Source organism: Mandrillus leucophaeus, unplaced genomic scaffold (genome assembly GCF_000951045.1).
Source record: "Mandrillus leucophaeus isolate KB7577 unplaced genomic scaffold, Mleu.le_1.0 Scaffold18, whole genome shotgun sequence".
Taxonomy (NCBI): domain Eukaryota; kingdom Metazoa; phylum Chordata; class Mammalia; order Primates; family Cercopithecidae; genus Mandrillus; species Mandrillus leucophaeus.
Genome location: NW_012101809.1, coordinates 635,025 through 656,227, shown reverse-complemented (window position 1 = coordinate 656,227; position 21,203 = coordinate 635,025). Strand labels below are relative to the sequence as shown.

Here is a 21,203-nt window from a genome sequence, read left to right as displayed (position 1 = left end):
TGGAAAAAAATGAAAAAAAAAAATCAGGTATTGCCATGGGCATAGGAAAATGGATACCTTCAGATATTCTTGGTGAGAGCATGAGTTAGTACAGTTTTTCCCAGAGGGCAATTTGGCAATATCTTTTTTTATTTTTTTTGGAGACGGAGTCTCACTCTGTCACCCAGGCTGGCAATATCTTTTAAAAGTTAAATGGATAATTCTTTGGCCCAGCAAATGGACTTATTAGTGTCTGTCCTAGAAACAGTCCAATGCACAAAGACTTTTATATGAGAAAATTCATCATAGAATTGTGGTAGTGAAAAATTGGAAACAACCTAAACAGTTAAAAAACTCTGGGCTGGGCACAGTGGCTCACGCCTGTAATCCCAGCACTTTGGGAAAGGCCAAGGTGGGTGGATTACTGAGGTCAGGAGTTCGAGACCAGCCTGGCTGACATAGCAAAACTCCATCTCAACTAAACAATACAAAAATTAGCTGGGCGTGGTGGCACACACGTGTGATCCTAGCTACTCGGGAGGCTGAGGCAGGAGAATTGCTTGAGCCCTGGAGGTGGAGGTTGCAGTGAGCCGAGATCATGCCATTGCACTCCAGCCTGGCAGACAGAGTGAAACTCTGTCTCAAGACAAAACAAAACAAAACAAAACAAAACAAAACAAAACTATGGTATATCCATACTATGTGATACTGCACAGCAGTTTAATAAGATCTCAATACATACCGTATATTGCTAAATGAAAAAAAGCAAGTGATAAAACAATATGTTTTTTAAAAGCACAAAACTATATATTTCTCTATAAACATATTAAAGTACAAGGGTGCAGAAACTGGTAACAGTGACTGCTCTGGGGAACTGGGATGGAATGAAGGATAATTAAGGGGAATTTTAGGGTTATCAATTTTGGTCGAATTTCTTTCATTGTAAGCATATTTGCTTGTGAAATTAAAAATGTGTGTATTTTAAGTGCTCTGATAGGAGGATGTGGAGGTTTGTGTGTGGTTATCCATGCCTGGTCATTTTCAATGTGAACTTTGGGTTACTGCCTTTCCTATTGCCTTCTTTCCTTTGTGACAGGTGGGCTTGGGCATCAGCACGCTGCTGATGTACGTCCCAACTCCTCTGGCCGCCACTCACCAGTCAGGCTCCTTGGCTTTGCTCACTGGTGCTCTTTGGCTGATGAATGAACTCCGAAGAGTCCCAAAATGATTCTTAGAGGACCAGCTTCTTGGGACTGTGACTGCTTTTGAGAGCTCTTCAGAGATCCTAAGAACTTGGGCTTTTCTACGAGATGACCTTGACATACCCAGTGGTTTCCAAATGGTCAACTTACTTAAAAATCTTTTCCTGTTTTGAGATAGTCACTGGATCAATAATGCATTAAGTGTGGTTACCCTAAAGGTTCCCTGTAAATCTGCTTTTCATGTTGAAAATCAGTTTTAATGTAGAGAAAGAAATGTCTGCCATTTACTGCCTAACAGGCTTTGTGTCAGGTTTTTCAGTGTTGGCAAGCTCTTTGTTCTACATGGATAATTTCTGTCTCCTTGTTCTCCTGAGTCCTTAATTCTGCCTAAATAGAATTTCTTTATGATCTTAAGTTTACTTCCATTAGGTGAAGATTGAAAGGATAGGATGGACATACCCAAAGTAGCCAGCTGGTCTTTAGCAAAAAAAAAAAGCTAATGTCTTCTAATATCCTGATTTTCAGAAATGGGGAAATTGCAGATTTTGACAAGCTTAATGTGTATATGTAGCAAAATGGTTTATAAGTACTTGCAAAAGGAGGTAGTCGCCAAATAGTTGCCTTTTTTTTTTTTTTCTGAGATAGTTACTCTTGTTACCCAGGCCAGAGTGCGGTGGTGTGATCTCAGCTCACTCTGCAACCTCTACCTCCTGGGTTCAAGCGATTCTCATGCCTCAGCCTCCCAAGCAGCTGGGACTACAGGCACAAGTCACTATGCCTGGCTAATTTTGTATTTTTAGTAGAGAAGGGGTTTCGCCTTGTTGGCCAGGCTGGTCTTGAACTCCTGACCTCAGGTAATCTGCCCACCTCTGTTGCTGGAAGTCAGGGACCCCAAACGGAGGGACCAGCTGAAGCTGCGGCAGAAGAACATAAATTGTGAAGATTTCATGGACATTTATTAGTTCCCCAAATTAATATTTTTATAATTTCTTACGCCTGTCTTTACTGCAATCTCTGAACATAAATTGTGAAGATTTCGTGGACACTTATCACTTCCCCAGTCAATACCCTTGTGATTTCCTATGTCTGTCTTCAATCTCTTAATCCCATCATCTTCATAAGCTGAGTAGGATGTATGTCACCTCAGGACCCTGTGATGATTGCGTTAACTGCAAAAATTGTTTGTAGAGCACGTGTGTTTGAACAGTATGAAATCTGGGCACCTTGAAAAAAAGAACAGGATAGCAGCAATGTTCAGGGAACAAGGGAGATAAGACTTTGGACTCTTGACTGCTGGTGAGCCGACAGAACAGAGCCATATTTCTCTTCTTTCAAAGGCACATAGGAGAAATATCGCTGAATTCTTTTTCTCAGCAAGGAAATCCCCGAGAAAGAGAATGCGCCCTGAGGGTAGGTCTATAAACAGCCACCTGGGAGGCGTCCGTCTTTTATGGTCAAGGGATGAGATAAGCCCCAGTCTCCTGTAGAGCTCCCAGGCTTATCAGGATGAGGAAATTCCCACCTAATAAATTTTGGTCAGACAGATTGTCTGCTCTCAAACCCTGTCTCCTGATAAGATATTATCAATGACAATGCATGCCGAAACTTCATTAGCAATTTTCATTTCGCCCCATCCTGTGGTCCTGTGATCTCGCCCTGCCTCCACTTGCTTTGTGATATTTTATTACCTTGTGAAGCATGTGATCTCTGTGACCCACACCCTATTCGTGCACTCCCTCCCCTTTTGAAAATTGCTAATAAAAACTTGCTGGTTTTACGGCGTGGGGAGCATCACGGAACCTGCCAACATGTGATGTCTCCCCCGGACATCCAGCTTTAAAATTTCTTTTGTACTCTTTCCCTTTATTTCTCAAACCAGCCTAGACACTTAGGGAAATAGAAAAGAACCCATGTTAACTATCGGGGGTGGGTTCCCCTGATACACCTCGGCCTCCCAAAGTGCTGAGATTCCAGGCGTGGGCCACCGCTCCCAGCTAGTTCCTCTTTTGATAAGGATGTTAACATTACAAGGTCAGAGAGAGGAATGGAATCGATGGTATAAATTGGTTCCTGAGAGGGTTTCCTAACAACTTTGTAATAAGAAAAATATGGCCTTGATGGTGTAGTACATGGACATCTATTCAGATATTTAAACAAATTGTTGACTGCTGAATTAATGTGATTTTGGTCTCTATTGATATTTCATAGGGCTCTGTCTTATTTAACTTTATTTTTAAAATCAGTGATTTGGATGAAGGTATCAGGAACATCTGATTTGAGGATGCAGCAACCCAATATTGCTAATATAATAGATGACAGTGGCAACTGAAAACAGTCCCAGAGTGACGCCATCAAGAAGAAAGTAAACAGATTAGAAATATACTCATTCAAATTAAATAAGTTGTAGAAGTTTGGGCTGAAGAAACCTGGCCTTATATCATTTCATATGAAAAAGACTTGAGGATTTCAGTTGTCCTCAGGTTCAATATGAACCAACTAGTATTCATGTTGTTATTATATAACACAGAAAAATTAGTGGTACTTCAGGTTTTATCAGTAGAAGTGTCACAGCCATAGTCAGAATACCCCTAACATGTTGCATTTCACTCTGGGTACCAAATTTAAGCAAGATATTGATGGCCACTAAGTGTGTATCCAGAAGAAGAGACCAGAATGGTGATGAGTCCAGAACCCCTATCACACAGGGAATAGTTGAAGGAACTGGGGATATTTAACTGGAGAAGAGACCATCTGGGGAGAGAGCAAGATTCCTGTCTTTGAGAAGCTGAAGCTATCTCGTGCAGAAGAGGGAATGAGCTTCCATTGTGCTGCAGACCTGGCAGCAATGGGTGAAAGTTGCAGGAAGTTAGTTTTAGTTCTGTAGAAGGCAAGAGTAGGGTAGACAAATCAAATGCTCTGGGGTCAGGCTGGTGGAGACAGTAACACTGGCGAGCAGGTGCCCCAGCTCAGACTAAACTACTGAGCTTTGTTCTGCTGCTGCTGCTCTACAGGTCCAGGGTTGTTAGATTTCTGGGTTTTTGTTGCTTTTTGAAATAAGGAAAATAAGTTTATCTTAAGTTTAGTTTTCCTTGGATATACCTAGATTCCATACAGTGACAAGATAAATACAAAGGGAGAACATCTGGATTTCATCCTTGACCTCATTTACAAAGCAAAAAGAGATGCTGGATTCAGATATAAATGTTAATTTTACAGTGTTTAAAGTACCAAATATTCTTTTTTTTTTTTTTTTTTAAAGCCACATATCTATATTTTTCTGTGAAAGCTTTCAGTTAAGTGTTGGGAACTAATTTCAAGATTTTAAAAAATGTTATGCAGGCTTAACATGTCTGAGAGCCATAAATGACCTAACGTTTTCCATTTTTAATCTCTGAACTAGGTGATCTCAGTTTTCTTTCAACTCCAGTACTCTGGAAGTTTCTGTGTGACCTGTAGTGTACCATTCTCAGGTAGTGATATGGTTTGGATGTTTTGTCCCCTCCAAATCTCATGTTCAAAGTGTGACATTCAGTGTTAGAGGTGGGCCTAGTGGGAGGTATTTGGTTCATGGGGGCGGATCCCTTATGCGTGACTTCGTGCCATCCCCATAGTAATGAGTGAGTTCTTACTCTGGTTGTTTACGCAAGAGCTGGTTGTTCAAAAGAGCCTGGAACTTCCTCCTCTCTCTCTTGCTGTCTCTCACCATGTGACACACTGGCTCCCCTTCCCCTTCCGCCATGATTGTAAGCTTCCTGAGGCTCTCACCAGAAGCAGATGCCAGTGCCATGCTTCCTATACAGTTCTATGCAGAACTGTGAGCCAAATAAATCTCTTTTCTTTATAAAAATTGTCAGGTATTTCCTTATAGCAACGCAAGCGGACTAACACAGGTGATTCTTAGCAAAACAGTTTGTCAATTTTTCATAAATCCTGGACCCTGGGTGGGCTTATGCTATTGCCTAGAAGAAATTCCCAACTTCTCTCTTAGTTGAATCTTAGAAAAATCCCAAAACCCAAGCCTCATATAAGACCAATTAAGTCACAATCCCTGGAGGCAGTAAAAGGCATATTTTTAAAGTTCCCCAGGTGATTCAAATGTGCAGACAAGTCTAGGGACCACCGGCTTAGGTCCTAATGGCCTAGTTACCTTAGAAAGTTCTTACTAGCTTATTCCCATTCCCTTCTAATATCCACCCTGCCTTATCATTTGATCTGCTCTGTTGATCCTTAGAATGTTAGTAGGATATGGTGTCTTCTGGATAGAATCCTTCAAAGAAAGGGAACTGTATTTCTGAGGCAAGTTCCCATACTATCCTCTCCTGATCCTCAAACCCAGGTTCTCCTTAGTTAATAACTGAGTCAGCAGAGGGCAGTATGACCCAACCCAAAGAACCATATATTAATGCTTCTACAGTTCCCTCCAAAGAAGTAGCAACTCGTAAGTTAAGGTTTCAGATGTTTTACTTCATTTTTCTTTTATTACAGATGATGAATACATTTGGAAAAACAACTGGTTGCATTTAGCTATATACTTGTATTATGCCACCTATGAGCTTCCGGTGAATGGTGATTATCTTAGTTATTTTTTGTGTTTATGTTATTCCTAGCACTCCCAGTCACATATCAAATATTGAATTAGTGAATGCATGAATGGAAAATTAACAATTACAGATTGATGTCCCAAATATCTTTTTCAAAAAAAACAGTCATCACGTACCTATAGGATTAACTAGATCTCCCTTAATATTTTCAAAGGTCTCTCTGCACTGATGTCCATTGTTTTTAAAACATAAAGGAAATTAAAACACATGGCTTTCTTAATCAGTCAACCTAGAATTTTTTGTCTATAACTTAGACTGACAAATTCTATTGTAGTAAGGGTAATGATTAGCAACTCCATAAAGCAATGTTGGTTGCAGAGATCAACACTGATGATCATGATTTTAGGATAACCAATTTATCTACAGCTACCCTTGTGGTCCTGGGATGAATGGTGGGTTATATATCAGCATATGTAACACATATACCCATGTCCCTGCATAAGGGAGAATGCATTACCTCTCTAACATGCATCACACATTTTCCTCAACACTGACTTAAAATGTTTGTCAGTGAGAATTTTAAGAATTCAAAATTCAACAAAATTATTGTTTAATGTGAAGCAGTAGAAAAACATAGAGTCTTAACAGCTCCCCAAAGCAATGTAATACAGGCAGCCTTTGGTTTTTTGAAGTGTGCAGTGTCTAGTTATGGATCATAATAAAAAGGTGTCTTTCACTACACTCCACAGAGGCCATTGATCAAGGTAGAAATAAAGGGGGAGACACGGCATGTACTTCAGGACTTCAACTAAAGGGGAACTGTGGAATGAGAATTTCAAATACAACATAGTAACTGAAATACTAGAAACCAAAGTGTGTGTCTGGGATCCCTTCTTGCAGAAGCTAGTAAGGGGCAGTCTTCACCGGCAGCAAGCGCTCTGTACGAGGGGCCGCTTAGGAAAGTACCAGGGCTGCCCTGGAGTGGAGAAGGAGTGGGCCACCAGAGGGTATACAGTGGCTGTCCCACTTTAAAAGAAGAGGCTCAGGAGCAGACATGTCTTTATGCTAGCTTGAAGTCATGCATATGTGGCTATATGTAGCCTGTGATTCAGAAAATTTTTCAACTTTGGTGTTCATAAAAATGGAAGCAATGATAGATTACATTTTAGAAGTGAAAGCCCTTGTAGTATGAGTAATGATTCAGTTTTACTAATAAAAGGATCTCCTTATTGCTCACATTTTCAGAGAAACAAAATGGTCAACTGGTGTGTTGTTCCTTCCCTGTCCCTCTAATAACAGTACCGACAAACTGGAAAATCATGAAATATTAGAGCAAAAGAGAAATGTGTACTAACACAAGAGAAGTCTGTTAGGATATAAGTAAGATTAAAGTAGACAGAGCAGGCTTAAAATGAAGTTTGAACAAGCCATCTGCAGAAATAGAAAACAGGGTAGATGGGACACCCAAACAGGGTGCCACAGCTTTCCAACTTAGATCCAGGGTTATGAGAGAGAGAGCCAAGAACACAACCTAAAAGTTTTCAATTTGAGGTACATTCACTCTTTGCTATTCTATAGTATTAATCAAAATATTATTGCTAATAATCCTGTTGTTATTAATCACAACTTTTGGTTTTGAGTCGTAGTTTTTAACAGCAATATTTTTTGTAACACCTGCAAAATTCTCACAAGTTTGACAGAGCCTATTGCCCCAGGGGCTGGACTCTGGCGCTAGTGTCCCTAAGAGACTAATATGGGAGAATTTGAAACATCTGCTATTTGTACCATAATTCTTATTCCCAATCAACATTACACCACATACCACAGCAAAAAGGACAATTAGATACTAGTTTTGAATTAATTTGAAAAGTTCAAAGACAACAAAAAGGAACAGCCCTCTGTTTCTGTAACAGAGTCTGGAAACTGCCCAAGAATTACAATGAAGTTCTTTAATGAGGCAGATGTAATAGGCATTTAACCTTCATCTGGGCTGTAGTCAGCTAATGAATTGCTTGGATGTTGTAGTAAAGGAAATTGTATAAAATTGTTATAAAAAGATGTATAAAATTTAAAAGTACAAAAAGAAATACAGAAACTAGAGTAGATGTAGTGAAAACTTGGCACTATTTCTAACAAAGTATTTTTTTCAAAGTTGATTCCTAAATGTGAGCAAAGCAGTCATAAATGAATGTCAGAAGCAGTTGTAAAGATTGGGCATGGTTAGTGGTGGCCAGCTGTTTTATAAAGAATAAATTCTGTTTATACTTGCAGAAAGATTCTGTTAATGAGCATTTCATTGTAGCTGACAAAGTAGTTGGGGTGTCTGTGTTACACAGGAACCCGGGGCCTAGAAGGCCAGTCACTATGACTTTGCACATATTACAACTGCTCTAGGCCTCAGTTTCATCCCCCATATAAATCAAGGGGGTTGACCAGAAGACCTTTAAAATCCCAGCTTTAAAACTCTTCTGAAATGTATTGTGATTGCTATTAGAAACTCCGTTCCCACCAACCTTATCATCAGGGGTTATGGATAAAATAGGAGGCTTTTTTGGGCAGCCTGGTCTTCTAAACCAAAGGACAAAATGCTCTTCCCAAAATCATGATTTTTCTACCTTGTCTTCTGCCTTTAGTTTCTAATCTTGTCTAGCCACTTTGTTTGATAGATGAGAACCAAACCAGAGATGGCAAGTGACTGGCCTGAGGTACCAGAGCTAGTAAATGACAAAGCCAGAACTAGAATCCAGGTCTGCTATTCGTTAAGCCCACTGGTCTTTCCCTTAAGTGATACCACTCACTTGTCTTTCATCCCTGAGAAAAAGCAGAACATAAAACTGTGAGAAGCATCTGTTTAGATGATACCAGTGAGAAGTATAAATTATTTCAAAAATTTAAATATGGATGTGATAATAAATGTTAATGTCTAAAAAGACTATTAGCAAGTGCATGGCAGACATTTTTCAGCAATCACCGGACATGATCTTGAAGTTAAAGGACGCTCTTAGGATGAGGAGGGGGTGGGGCAGGATACTTTGAAAGACATTTGGAGAATAAATAGAAGATTGGTGGAAAGTAATGAAAATTTCCCAGACCAGAATAGACACTGTGGACTAATAGAGCAGGGAGGGAGGGAGGAGGGCACGGGTTGAAGAACTCTCTGTTAGGTACTATACTCACCACCTGGTGATGGGATCTGTACCCCAAACCTCAGCATCACTCAACATACTCATATAACAAACCTGCACTTGTACCCCCTGAATTTGTTCCTTTGTGTGGGAACAAAAGTTTCCCAGATTAAGGAAATTCAAGGAGCTAAAGTACAGAGAGAAAAAATGGTATAATTTGGCTTAGAGTTAACTGCAACTTAAGTGAATAAAATGCCACATAAATGGGTATTTTACATAGTTTCATTATGTTCTTGTGACAAGAATTTTGGGGAAAGTGATGGATTGTGCTATCACAAGACTAAAAAGCATCACTACAAGCCACTGACTCCTATTTTGATATTTGTGACCTGTCTCAGTAATAACAAGAGTACTAAAACAGTTCAGGTTCATTGTCTGTTGAAACAAGAGTGGTTGGTAAGATTCAAAGGAACCAGTGGAATGTGAATTTTATGACACCATAATTATCTTCATGGGAGAACCACCAAAGTGCAGAAATGCAAATAGAAGAGAAATCTTTAAAAACCAAAGGGTATGGCAAGATAGATTTCTGCGCCTATAAGCAAATTATTTTATTATAAGGAAGCAATATATTTAAGTAACTGGCACTCAGCAAGGAATAAGTGGCTTTTGTTTCTAGCTAATGAGATTTCATTTAAAATCTATTAATTGGGAGAATAGAAGAAACAAAGGAGCCAATACCAACAGTAACTATTCAGTTCTCCTGAGGGATATGATAAAATTTTCCTTCAGTACTGTGGAACTCCTGGAAGCCTTGCTCATGGTAATAAAGATAAGCCTAGATCCTATAATATTAAAGTAATGAACAGGATATATAACACATTAAACACTCCAAGACAATAAGAAATACATATATATTGAAAAAGTGATAAATATAGGTATCCTGAGATTCTCAACTATAAAAAGAACAGAGTAATATCAGTTTGAATAATACACATAAAATCCTTAAGAGTGTCTGGTACATAAGAAAGGTTTAACAAATAATGGCTATTATTACAGCCAGGATGAAGAATACGAAGAGCTTTCAAATTGGACCAGTCACTACTTCCCTGTTTCAAGTTCATTTTTAGTACACGAGTATGATCATTGTTAGCCAGTTAAGTAGCTTCTGATTAGATCTCACAAGAAAACCAAAGATAGTATATTGAAACCAAGATTAGGGCAAAAGAAAATGTTACCTGAGTAGGCAATGGCTAGCTAAAACATATTTTGACATTATTAAGCAGCGTTCATAAAGTTCATGGAGCACAGATAATAAAAGAAAATCAAATCAATGTAGAAGTCTTAAAAACCAAAGGAAATTGCAATGAAAGAAGCCCTAATGAAAGGTAAGATATTTCCAAAGGAAACAGAGGCCAGGTGCAGTAGCTTATGCCTATAATCCCAGCACTCTGGGAGGCCGAGGCAGGAGGATTGCTTGAGCCCAAGAGTTTGAGACCAGCCTGGACAACATAGTGAGGCTCCATCTCTAAAAATAAAAACAAAAAATTAGCTGAGTGTGATGGCGCACACCTGTAGTCCCAGCTACTCAGGAGTCTGTGGTGGGAGGACTACTTGAGCCCAGGAGGTTGAGGCTGCAGCGAGCCATGATATTGCACCACTGCACTCCAGCCTAGGTGACAGCGTGAGGCCCTGTCTCCAAGGAAAAAAAAAGGAACAGAGTCTTTGCATGTTTAGTCCATGTTTATCTAATTTTAAAACTATGCAAGACTGGTTACCTTCTTATCCCAACCAAGGGTCAGTATACTTATTTTTATCTTAGTTAATTTCTAGGATGATCTTAATTTCTTTTTCCCTGTTTTATGGAGCATTTAATTCCTTTCTGTTCCCAGTATGAAATTTATTTTTGAAGAATTCTACTTTTTTTTCTTGGAAGCCAGGGACTTTTTCCCCTATTCATCTAATCCCAGAAATCAAAGGTGACAAAAAAGAAAATGCTTCCACCCCGGGAGCATATTTGTGGACAGGACATTCAAGGCTACATGTAGGAAAGGGTAAAACAGAAAGATTCCATATGGACCCTGATGAAGAGAAATCCTCATGCAATTTAATGGCTAAATGTGGAGGAGAAGCAAAACTCTGGAAGGGTAGTGGGTGAATGGCTTTTCCTCTCGCTTCATTAATGGAAGGGCTGTTTGTGACTGAGCAGTCTCTTAACAGAGGTTCTGAAAGTTGCCAGATGGCTTATTAACAGATGGTCTATTGCGAAGTTTAGAATTTGCTCCCTTTCAGACATTCCAAGAGTCAGAAATTGAAAAAACTTCTATTTCTCAGAAATAATTAATAAGAACTTTGATTTTATTGCCTTTGCCCACTCTCCTGATTCTTCCCCTTTTCTTTAAAAACAACTCAAATACATTCCCCAAACTACATACTGAGTTTAGCAGTGAAATAAAAGAACTCTCTTTGTATCTTCCTGTTTAAGGGCTCACAAAAACAGGCCTAGGGAACAGTGACCTAAAATCAGACAAATCCGGGTTCCCAGTCCCCATCAGTTTCTCCATCCTGCTAACACACTTAAGGCTCAAAAAGCAAAATTAATGCCCAAACAGCCTGTGAGGCACATAAAAATGGAAAAATTTTCTATCCTTGTCATACCAGACATCAGATAAGATACTAAAATCTTCCACAGACCATTCATTTAGAAGGGGTTCTAACCTTTAAAATCATGTAAAACATCAACAACACTATGACAGGGATCTTGGATCACACCCATGATGGCTTCTTTGTCAGGTAAGCAAGGAAGTTAATATCATTTTGGTGCCTGGAAATTCCTATGTGGTCCGTTGAACTGCAAAGATCTTGGATCCCTATTAAAGGCTGTGGATCTCCACATAAATGATATCTCTGTTACAGAGAAAGAAGGGGCTGCTGCACTTGCTAGAATGTCTCTGCCTTTGTATCAGATGCTACAAGTTTCATTTCAACCAGGCTTCCAGTGTGCCCAATGCCAAACTTCATGCTTTAGCAAGGGAAGAAAAGGTGAGATTTCAGGAACACACCAGACCTCTCAGAAGAAGGAATCGAAGCCTGCTTCACTTGGACAAAGCTTGGTCCCCCATATTAGCACCAATCTCCTGTCATTTAGTTCCTCAGAGATTAAATTATAGCTTCTCTCAGAGAAGACCTGGGTACTGAGAAGGAATTATGGTAGAAAGTGAAGTAGAAATTCCAAGGGCAAATATCCACAAGGTCAGGCATCACAGCATCTGAGGCCATATAAGAAAGTGGAGGAATTCAATGAGCAGCAACTCGGGGGTGCTCAAGCTTCTCTAGTCCTGGTCCAGCTTCACGGCCCCACCTGTACTCCCATCATGGGCACCACCTCTTCAAGCCACAGCAAGTCCAATGGAGCTGAGGCTCGTGTTTGTCGGTGGTGAATTCGCCGTAGCCGCAGAAGGTATAGGACGATGGCCAGTAGCACCACCAGGATACAGGCAAAGAAGAGATAGTGGTTGTATACAAAGGAGAGACGGAACCAGCTACCATGGGCTTGTCGGACACCTTCCTGCCGAAGATCCCTAGGGAAGAATTAAGAATTTGTAAGTGGAAAAAAATTAAGTTTCAGAGGGAGACATTTACTCTGATTTGAAAGGCCCAGTAGTGTTATCACGTTTATTCCATCCACATAAACATTTTATGACACCAGGTCCACAGAGCAGGCAAAGCTGAAGAACATCCCCTGCCCCAGGAGCCCTTCTGTGTCTTTCTTCCCATGGCCTCCAGAAGGGACCTCCAGGCTTACACCCTCCAGAATCTAAGCCAAGATGGGAAGGCCTTTGAAACTGAAGCCCAAAAAACGAACAGAAAGGCTAGATTGGTCACCTGTAACATAAATCTTAAAATATGGTTATAAATACAGTACTAATGAGAATAGGGGATCCCCTGAATCCAATAAAGAAATCAGAGTGTGTCTAAATCCTTTTTTAAAAGTTGCTATGCAGCCAAGTGCAGTGGCACATGCCTATAGTCAGAGTACTTTGGGAGGGCAGGCCAGGAGAATTGCTTGAAGCCAGGAGTTCAAAACCAGCCTGGTCAACATAACAAGACCCCATCTCTGCAAAAGAAAAATTAAAAAATTAGCTGGGCATGGTGGCGAGCACCTGTACTCCCAGTTCCTCAGAAGGCTGAGGCGGGAGAATCACTTGAGCCCAGGAGTTCAAGGTTGCAATGAGCTATGAACACGGCACTGCCACCACACTCAGCCTGGGTGACAGAGCAAGACCCTGTCTCAAAAAAAAAATAAAATAAAATAAAAATAAAGGGACTATGTTTTCCCTAGGATCTAGGATATATCTAGATAAAGCTGTTACCTGATCAACCGTATGACAAAAATAAGGCAATATGAAAACCAAGTGCAATGGTCCACCTCGCTAGAACAGAAGCCACTCTTCAGCGGTCCAGATCCCACATCTAGTTCTGTCTGGTTTGACCTGCAGTGTTCTCCTAGAATGTGAATCTCTAAACTGAAAGACTTCATAAAAAATATGGATTTCTGCTTTTTCTGGACAGATGAGAACTGGCAAATGCTGGGACGGTGCTTGTGCGTGACAGTAACCAGCCCGTTAACCGGGGTACATGCTCCAGTTGTGGGCAACCCCCACCTAGCCCATTTCCCTCACTTCTATCACCTGCCTGGCTTCTGACAGTATTGAGTTTAGAGGAATAGACATCAGAGATACAAAATTCATCTGAGTTTCTCTGAAATAGTCCAGGGTACAGAGTACCTAAAAATTGTCCCAAATATCTTGCAGTACATAAAGGTAAGGCATCAGGCTACCAGAGTTTGATGAAAGTAGCCCCACTAAAAACATCTCACATCCTTTATTCTAATTCTGACCCACCAAAAAGCCTTCTAAGTCAATGACACAATGTCTGGAGTGCCTTCCTACGTTATGAAAGATTGCTCTCGACATCCCACCCCTGTTCTTTTGTCAGATGTGTTTTCCAGGGTAACCCAAGAATGACATTTTAGCTTGTCAGTATCTTGGAAGTGATTAGTAAGACTTCAGTCCTAAAGACTGATTTGTTGTGGGTAAACAAATAAAGCTGGATTTCTGAAACAGCAAAGCTGAGTAACAGACTCCAGACCAGTAATGTTCAACCTTCTTTCTGTTCGAGCATGCCTGGTAGTAATAGTGGCTCACGTGGAAGTAAAGGAGTTTGTTTTTATGAGGAGGTAGCGAGGAAGGTCATTTAAGGCCTATTCTAAGCTGGTTAAAATAAATAAACTGATTCTGAGGCATCAACTGATATCCTCTGAGTTCAAGATACCAGATTGGTGAGTCTTACTTTACCTGAGTGGTAAGAATCGTGTTTTATATAGAATGGCTCCCAGCGTCCACTGAACCTCTCGGTCATACACCAGCTGGGCTGTCCGCAGGTTTGGGTAGTCATAGGGAAAGTGGAATCCTTCATGTAAGACTTGGTACATCCAAGCTGACTTAAAACACTGATATCTGTGTGACAAAAATAATTAAATTTTAAAAAAAGAGAAAAGAATTCTAATACTTTCCTTTGCAATAAGCCACTGTGTATTCCCACCAGTTATTAAAAGACCTACCTCCTCCCGTTTCACCTTCCTCACCTCTAAGTGGGTTATTTCTAAGTCAGCCTGCTTATCTTGTGTTTACCTCAAAGGCAGTAATGATACTGTGGCTATGTTCTTCTTTTTCTTTAAGAGTCCCTATCTTCAGAGAGCATATTGAAATATCTACAGATGTAATTATATGATGTTTGGGATTTGCTTCAAAACAACCCAGTTGTAGTGAGAGGGGGATTGTGGGTGGAAAAAAAGATAAAAACAAAGAAGGGCCAAGAGCTGATAACTGTTAGTAGGAAAGCAGGGTGACAGGTTCACAGGAGTTGATTACACTCTTCTAGTTTTATTTATGTTAAACAATTTTTATTTTTTTATTCTATTTTTTTTTTTGAGACAGAGTCTCCCTCTGTCGCCCAGGCTGGAGTACAGTGGCATGATCTCGGCTCACTACAACCTCCACCTCCTGAGCTCAAGCAATTCTCCCTGCCTCAGCCTCCCAAGTAGCTGCGATTAGAGGCACCTGCCACCATGCCCGCTAAATTTTGTATTTTTAGAGGAGATGGGGTTTTGCCATGTTGGCCAGGCTGGTCTTGAACTCCTGACCTCAGGTGATCCACCCGCCTCAGCCTCCCAAAGTGCTAGGATTACAGGCATGAACCATGCTCCACAATGTTAAACAATTTTTAACTAAAATATTTAAAAATGAAAGGACCAATGAACCATACTGGCAAAATGTTATTTGCTGAAGCTCTGTGATAGTTACATGAGGGTTTATGTTGCTATTCTCTCTGCTGTTCTATATGTTTGATATTATCTATAATACAAAGTTAAAAAAAAATCATCACTTTTGGCCAGGCCCGGTAGCTCATGCCTGTAATTCTAGCACTCTGAGAGGGTGAGGCAGGCGGATCACTTGAGCTCAGGAGTTCAAGACCAGCCTGGCAACACTGTGAAACCCCGTCTCTACAAAAAATACAAAAATTGGCCAGGCATGGTGGCACGTGCCTATAGTCCCAGCTACTTGGGGGGCTGAGGCAGGAGAATCGCTGGAACCCAGGAGGTGGAGGTTGCAGTGAGCTAAGATTGTGCCACTGCACTCCAGCCTGGGCGACAAAGTGAGACCCTGTCTCAAAAAAAAAAAAAAAAAAAATCACTTTTGATGTCAAATCACTTGATGAGAACTCTGTTTGGTGGGCACTGATTCCCTCTGGCTTTGCTATAATAGGCTCACTATTTTGGCCCCATCCCTTGGAAAATCAAATCTGGAATAATCAAATGCTCCCTTAACATGAAATCTAATCTGCATTATTGCTCACTCTCTCTCCATTACAATCTGCCATCTAGATTTTAAGGCCACATCTAAGGAGGAAAGGGAAGTGACTTACTTGAGTCGATGCTCATCTGCATGTGATGAAAAGAGGCCATTCTTGAATCTCTGAGTTAGTACTGACCAAGCCATGCCACAGTAATCCTGGATCAACCACAGAAATAGTTCAACATAAATCTGGAGGCAAACTCTCTACCTTCCCCACAGTCACAGCTATTCCATTTCTAAAGTTACTTGTGGGCTACTAGCTGACAAAGGAAAACAGAAACGGCATATTCACTCACTAAACACTGCACCATACCCCTGTTTATTCCCATCATCCCATGTCTAGCACCAAGCCAGCCTGATGTGGTTTCTGAGCCTCTTAGGCTTCAGAGGGGATGAGGTTAGGACTAACAAATAGCAACGTCAAAAGCCAAAGATAGTTTCATTCTACTCCACATAGGACTGACATGAGCAGGGAGAGCAGATGGAAGAGAATGGTTAGAAACCTGTCATTGGTCTCCCTCAGTGTTGTAATTCTCACCAAAAGAATCATTCCTTTTGGTTTGTTCAGTGAACTAACATTTACTAAATGTCTCCTATGTGCCAGGTGCCGTTCTAGATGTCAGGGAATCATGCAGTAAATAAAACAGACAAAAATTCCTGTCCTCAGGAAGCTTACATTCTAGTGGTAGGAGACAGACAATAACACACGCACACACGCACGCGCGCGCGCACACACACACACACACACACAGAGTACGCTGGATAACATAAATGCTCAGGGAAAAATAAAGCAGGAAAGGGCAACAGGTAATATGGGGAGCATTGTCATTTTGGATAGAGTAGTCCCAGAAGGTGGCTCTGGGAAGATAACGTTTGAGTCAAAGTTAAAAAGGTAAGGGAACAGAATCACTCTTTTACCTGGAAAAGATAACATATTAAGCCACTAGCAATGTTGGCAAGCAATAACTTGAGCCTTTTGGTGTGCAAGGGAATAGAAGTTGAAGAAGTTTTGAGATAAGAGAAAGAGTCAGGCCATGGATGGTTAGGGAGCTCTGGGCTCCAGAAAAAAAGGGAGCATGAAGGTCTTCCTGGAGGCTGGAGAGAAAGGAGCAAATACAAACCAGGTGTCCCACAATATTTCTTAAAGACTGTCTTTTGGGAACAGAATGGTACAGATACTGCAGATATTATTTTGCTGGAAGCCTTACACTAAGAGAACCCTAGAGAATTGTAAGAAAGAAAGAAAGGAAGGCAGGGAAGAAGGAAGGGAGGGAGGGAGGGAGGGAAATATGAGGAGAGGCTGGGTGCGGTGACTCACGCCTGTAATTTCAGCACTTTGGGAGGCCGAGGTGGGCAGATCACCTGAGGCCAGGGCTTCGAGACCAGCCTGGCCAACATGGCAAAACCCCATCTCTATTAAAATAAAAAAATTAGCCAGGTATGGTGGTGGGCATCTGTAATCCCAGCTATTCAGGAGGCTGAGGCAGGAGAATCACTTGAACCCAGAAGGCAGAGGTTGCAGTGAGCTGAGATCCTGCCACTGCACTCCAGCCTGGGCTACAGAGCAAGACTCCGTCTCAAAAAAAAAAAAAAAATATGAGGACAGATTCTCCCATTAGTTTCTCTGATGAAAAACATACAGATACACAACAATTCAAAGAAATGGCCCTAAATTAAGCAGAAAATGATAGAAAGCTGGCTAAACTTTTATCTGTCCAGGTAACCAATGATTTAAGCTTATACGATGCTTAAGTCCTATATATGCTCAAAGCAAATTTTTACTCCTTCTCTATTTTAAATCTAAACAAACTTCCATCATCATTGCTTTTTACAACATCTAATATTCCCAGGGAACCCATACCACTCTAGCCTCTTAATACCTCAAACCAAAAGAAAGATAGACTTGCCTCTCTGGGTGATATCATCTCCAAAAGCACATTACAACAGAGAATAGCTAGCAAGGGAAAAAATACTGAAGGTGAATTTCTTGGGCATAAACATTAAACAAGATTATTGGAAAGCTGGAAGAAAAGCCATTAGCCAACAGAAAAATTTTACACCTGGGTAATAATTTGGGTGATATGACATCCATGGAAACTAAATTTAGTTAATTAGAAGGCAGTACAGCATAGCTAGATCCTTAAGTTCTCTGAGTCCACTTCCTCATCTGTAAAATGAGGGTCAAAGGGCTCCTGCAAAGAACAAGTGAGATTCTGTATGCAAAGCCCTTTGCACAGCACCTGGCACAGAGTGAGACATTCAATAAATGGCTGCTGCCAGCATAAGCCATGTTTATCATTAATAATTTACCTGAGCAGCCTTGGCAAATGTTGGCCCATGATAGCGGCCACCAATGCGCAACACATCCTCTGTACAGTAAAAAAACTCAGAGAAGCCGTAGAACTCGCTGTTGTTGAAGTCAATTGGCGATTGATAGATGCCATTGAGTGAGGCCTGGCTGGTGTTGGAGCGAGCCAGCAGGGGGCTCAGCATTGCCCCACAAGACACCCAGTCTCCTCTTCCTCGGACATGCAAGACTTGGCTGTTCCTCTCCACCACATCGGTGAGTCCCACCGGCAGGCAGGGATCCAGAAATGGATTGTCAGGACTCAGACCTGTCTTCTGACCCAGCAATCTGCCACAATGACAAAAACAAACAAATAAACAAAAAGTGAGAGGAATATGGTGATCAATTCTGTTCGACGTTTTAGTCAACGTGTATTTCCTAGTGTGTAGTGAAACTGGAGACGTGAATCTGCTGTTCTCTATCTGGTCTTCATTCCCACACACCTCTTAAAAGTGCAAAGAACCTTATCATGCAGAGTGTGGTTCTAATGTTTAAAAATACAACTGGTAGGGGATGAGGTGGGAAGGGCTGTGGGGAGAGATTCCTAAAGAGCGGACCACGGCAGGGGTCCATCTACAATGGCTGGCAATGGTGATGGACCCAACACATGCCTCTGAATGAGCAGTGCTGGAACAGAACAGGCACAGCACCAGCTCCAGGAAGCCACCTGCAGAGCCTGGAGCCTCTGAGTGGGAAGAAGAGCGGAAAGCTTAGATTCCCACCATGGCTGTAACACAGTTCCAGTTATTTTGAGTTTATACTTGCCTAGTAACCATATTCTCATTCCTCAAAAAGATGTGTAGGAAGATCTGTCCAAGGACAGAAATTAAGTTGGGGTCCAAATAACTTTGCCAATTGCAGTTAATTATTCATCAGTTCCTAAACAGACAGATGTTGAAGAGTAGACTTCTTAGAAAGAGAATGTACCCACAAGTGTAAAGACTGAGGGTAAGAATGGAATGAAGCAGTACAACAGAACACTTTACAACAACTGGAACTGACTATTTTAAGGATGTGACACCAACTGAAAGGAAAACTCAGAAAATTGTTATTGAGAAGACAAAATGATCGTTTTGCCATCTCAGGCAACAGAGTAGTAGACTGGCAGCTATGCAAGATATGCCTTTTACTCATCAATCACCTGAAGTAGGTGACTTAGCTACTTGGCAAGAAAATACCAATGCATGGGAAGAAGAAGATGCAGTCTGGCAAGAAGTAGTTCGGAGGCAGCAGAAAACAGCAGACAGAAAGAAAGCAGTAGAACAACAAAAGAAGAAAATAGAAAAGGAAGCACAGCAGCTAATGAAGAAGAAAAAACAAAACTGGTGTGACACTTTCACAACAAATGATCTTCAAACATCATAGTGCCAGCAGGAGACATCTGAGCACCTCAACCCAAGCAATGTTTGTACAGATTTAGGAGTACTTTTAGAACACAAACACACCACTTGATTTTAATGCATTTGTCAATCATCCAAGGCACCAGGATTCACCCAAGCACCTTGAACTCCTAGAGACTAAGACTTACAAAAACAAAAAAGCCTTATGGGACAATATTTTCTTCAACATGCTGTAAATATAAGATAATTGCTGTGGATAAATTATTACAAATGGGATATACCAGTACCTCTTCAAGCTAGTGTTTCTAGCTAAATGGTTAAGTATATATAGGTAAGTGTGTTGTTTGCTTAGTATCAGCCCTGCCCTTTCACCTGTGGTCCTTCTCTCAGTGATTGGGTTTCTCATCCTTCTGGTTACCTAGGCTAAACCCTCAGCACTGCTGACCATCCTCCCTGCCCTAACTACACCACCACAATCAATCACTCAGTTATACCGGTTTTCACTCCAAAATTTTGTGTAAATTTTATCATGGAAAAGAACTCTGCTTTCTCTTATGCTTTCCTTCAATGTGTATAATAATAATTGTACATACTTAAAAAGAAACAAGAAATCCCACCACATTATGGTCTAACTACTTCATCTGGTACTCAAATGAAGAATCTGTGATCTGTTCAATGCTAAAGGAAAAACTGACTATTCTGAATTTGATGAGAGACCATTTTAAAAGTTAATTTTAACTACGCTTGCTTTTTATCTTTTAGACATACTACAGAACTGAACTCCCACTAAAGATGCAACTGCACTGTAATTCAACAAACATGTCTTAAACACTTCCCTGCAGAAGGAACTGCTGCTGGCAGCTACACTATATATTGTACATAATTGGCAATTTAATTCATCTCCCTTTTCCCCATGATGTCAGGTCTGAATATGGGAAACAGCAAGAGATCACAATAAGCTACTGTACTTTATTAGTCCTAATAACAAAGATCAGAACGTACCCTCACCCAGAGTGGGACTGCTAATAGAGGTCTTTAAGAGATGCTACCCCATTGGCAGGGGTAGTCAGAAAGGAGGAAGCAGGGACTTATCTATCTCAGAAACTCAGATCCCATGTCAAATGTACCTGTTTTTGTTAAGAGTTTCATTCAGAACAAGGTCTTCGTAGCGCTGCCGGGCAAAGTTACCTCCAAAACCCAGAAAAGTTGTGACGTAAACCCTGTACACATGTTCAGTGTGTTGCACGTCACAGCCCAGGTTGAACTCAGCCAGCAGGATCTTCGCAGCTTCTTCCTGTAATACAATACCAAGAGAAAAAAGGGAATTTCAGTTTTGGTTGCCTTCTAGAAAGCTGTGACATTGCTAATACACCATTGCTATAACTACTCTTTAAAACATCTTAAGCATTCTTTCATCTGCAAAGCATTATTTTAAACAAAGACACAAAATGACAAGACTGCACCAAATGGTACAAATTAGACACTAAATTAAAAACTAAATAAGAAATTAGAAACCCAAAACACTATCTGTAGTTATATATGGGGTAGAATTACTACAGATACCATTTTCTCACATGTATTTTTCTGTATTTTCTAATTCCCCACAATGGGAATGTGTTTTTTTAATAATTAGGAAAAAATCCTTTAATAAAAATAAATTTAAGGAATTCTGTGGATCATCATAAGATCTATTCTGTGGACTTTTCTTTTTCTTTTCTTTTTTTCTTTTTTCTTTTTTTTTTTTTTTAGACA

General features: G+C 40.6%; 2 protein-coding genes across 3 annotated transcripts in view; one reads left to right on the top strand and one right to left on the bottom strand.

Moving 5' to 3' along the window:
* Positions 1-5,026, top strand: part of LOC105537737 (cytochrome c oxidase assembly protein COX15 homolog) — a 32,755-nt gene extending 27,729 nt beyond the window's left edge. Inside the window, exon 9 of one of the 2 annotated variants that reach the window (XM_011977379.1) lies at positions 3,390-5,026. In XM_011977379.1, coding sequence (XP_011832769.1) covers positions 3,390-3,455 — 66 coding nt within the window. In that variant the 3' untranslated portion in view covers positions 3,456-5,026. Of the gene's footprint in view, positions 1-1,075; positions 1,677-3,389 lie in introns of those variants that run through there. The other variant, XM_011977378.1, reaches the window with a different exon arrangement.
* Positions 5,027-9,745: 4,719 nt separating this feature from the next.
* Positions 9,746-21,203, bottom strand: part of ENTPD7 (ectonucleoside triphosphate diphosphohydrolase 7) — a 52,533-nt gene continuing 41,075 nt past the window's right edge. Inside the window, exons 9-13 of the mRNA XM_011977380.1 lie at positions 20,579-20,745; positions 18,075-18,399; positions 15,835-15,920; positions 14,205-14,366; positions 9,746-12,428 (exon numbers count right to left, since the gene is read on the bottom strand). Coding sequence (XP_011832770.1) covers positions 12,197-12,428; positions 14,205-14,366; positions 15,835-15,920; positions 18,075-18,399; positions 20,579-20,745 — 972 coding nt within the window. The 3' untranslated portion in view covers positions 9,746-12,196. The remainder of the gene's footprint in view (positions 12,429-14,204; positions 14,367-15,834; positions 15,921-18,074; positions 18,400-20,578; positions 20,746-21,203) is intronic.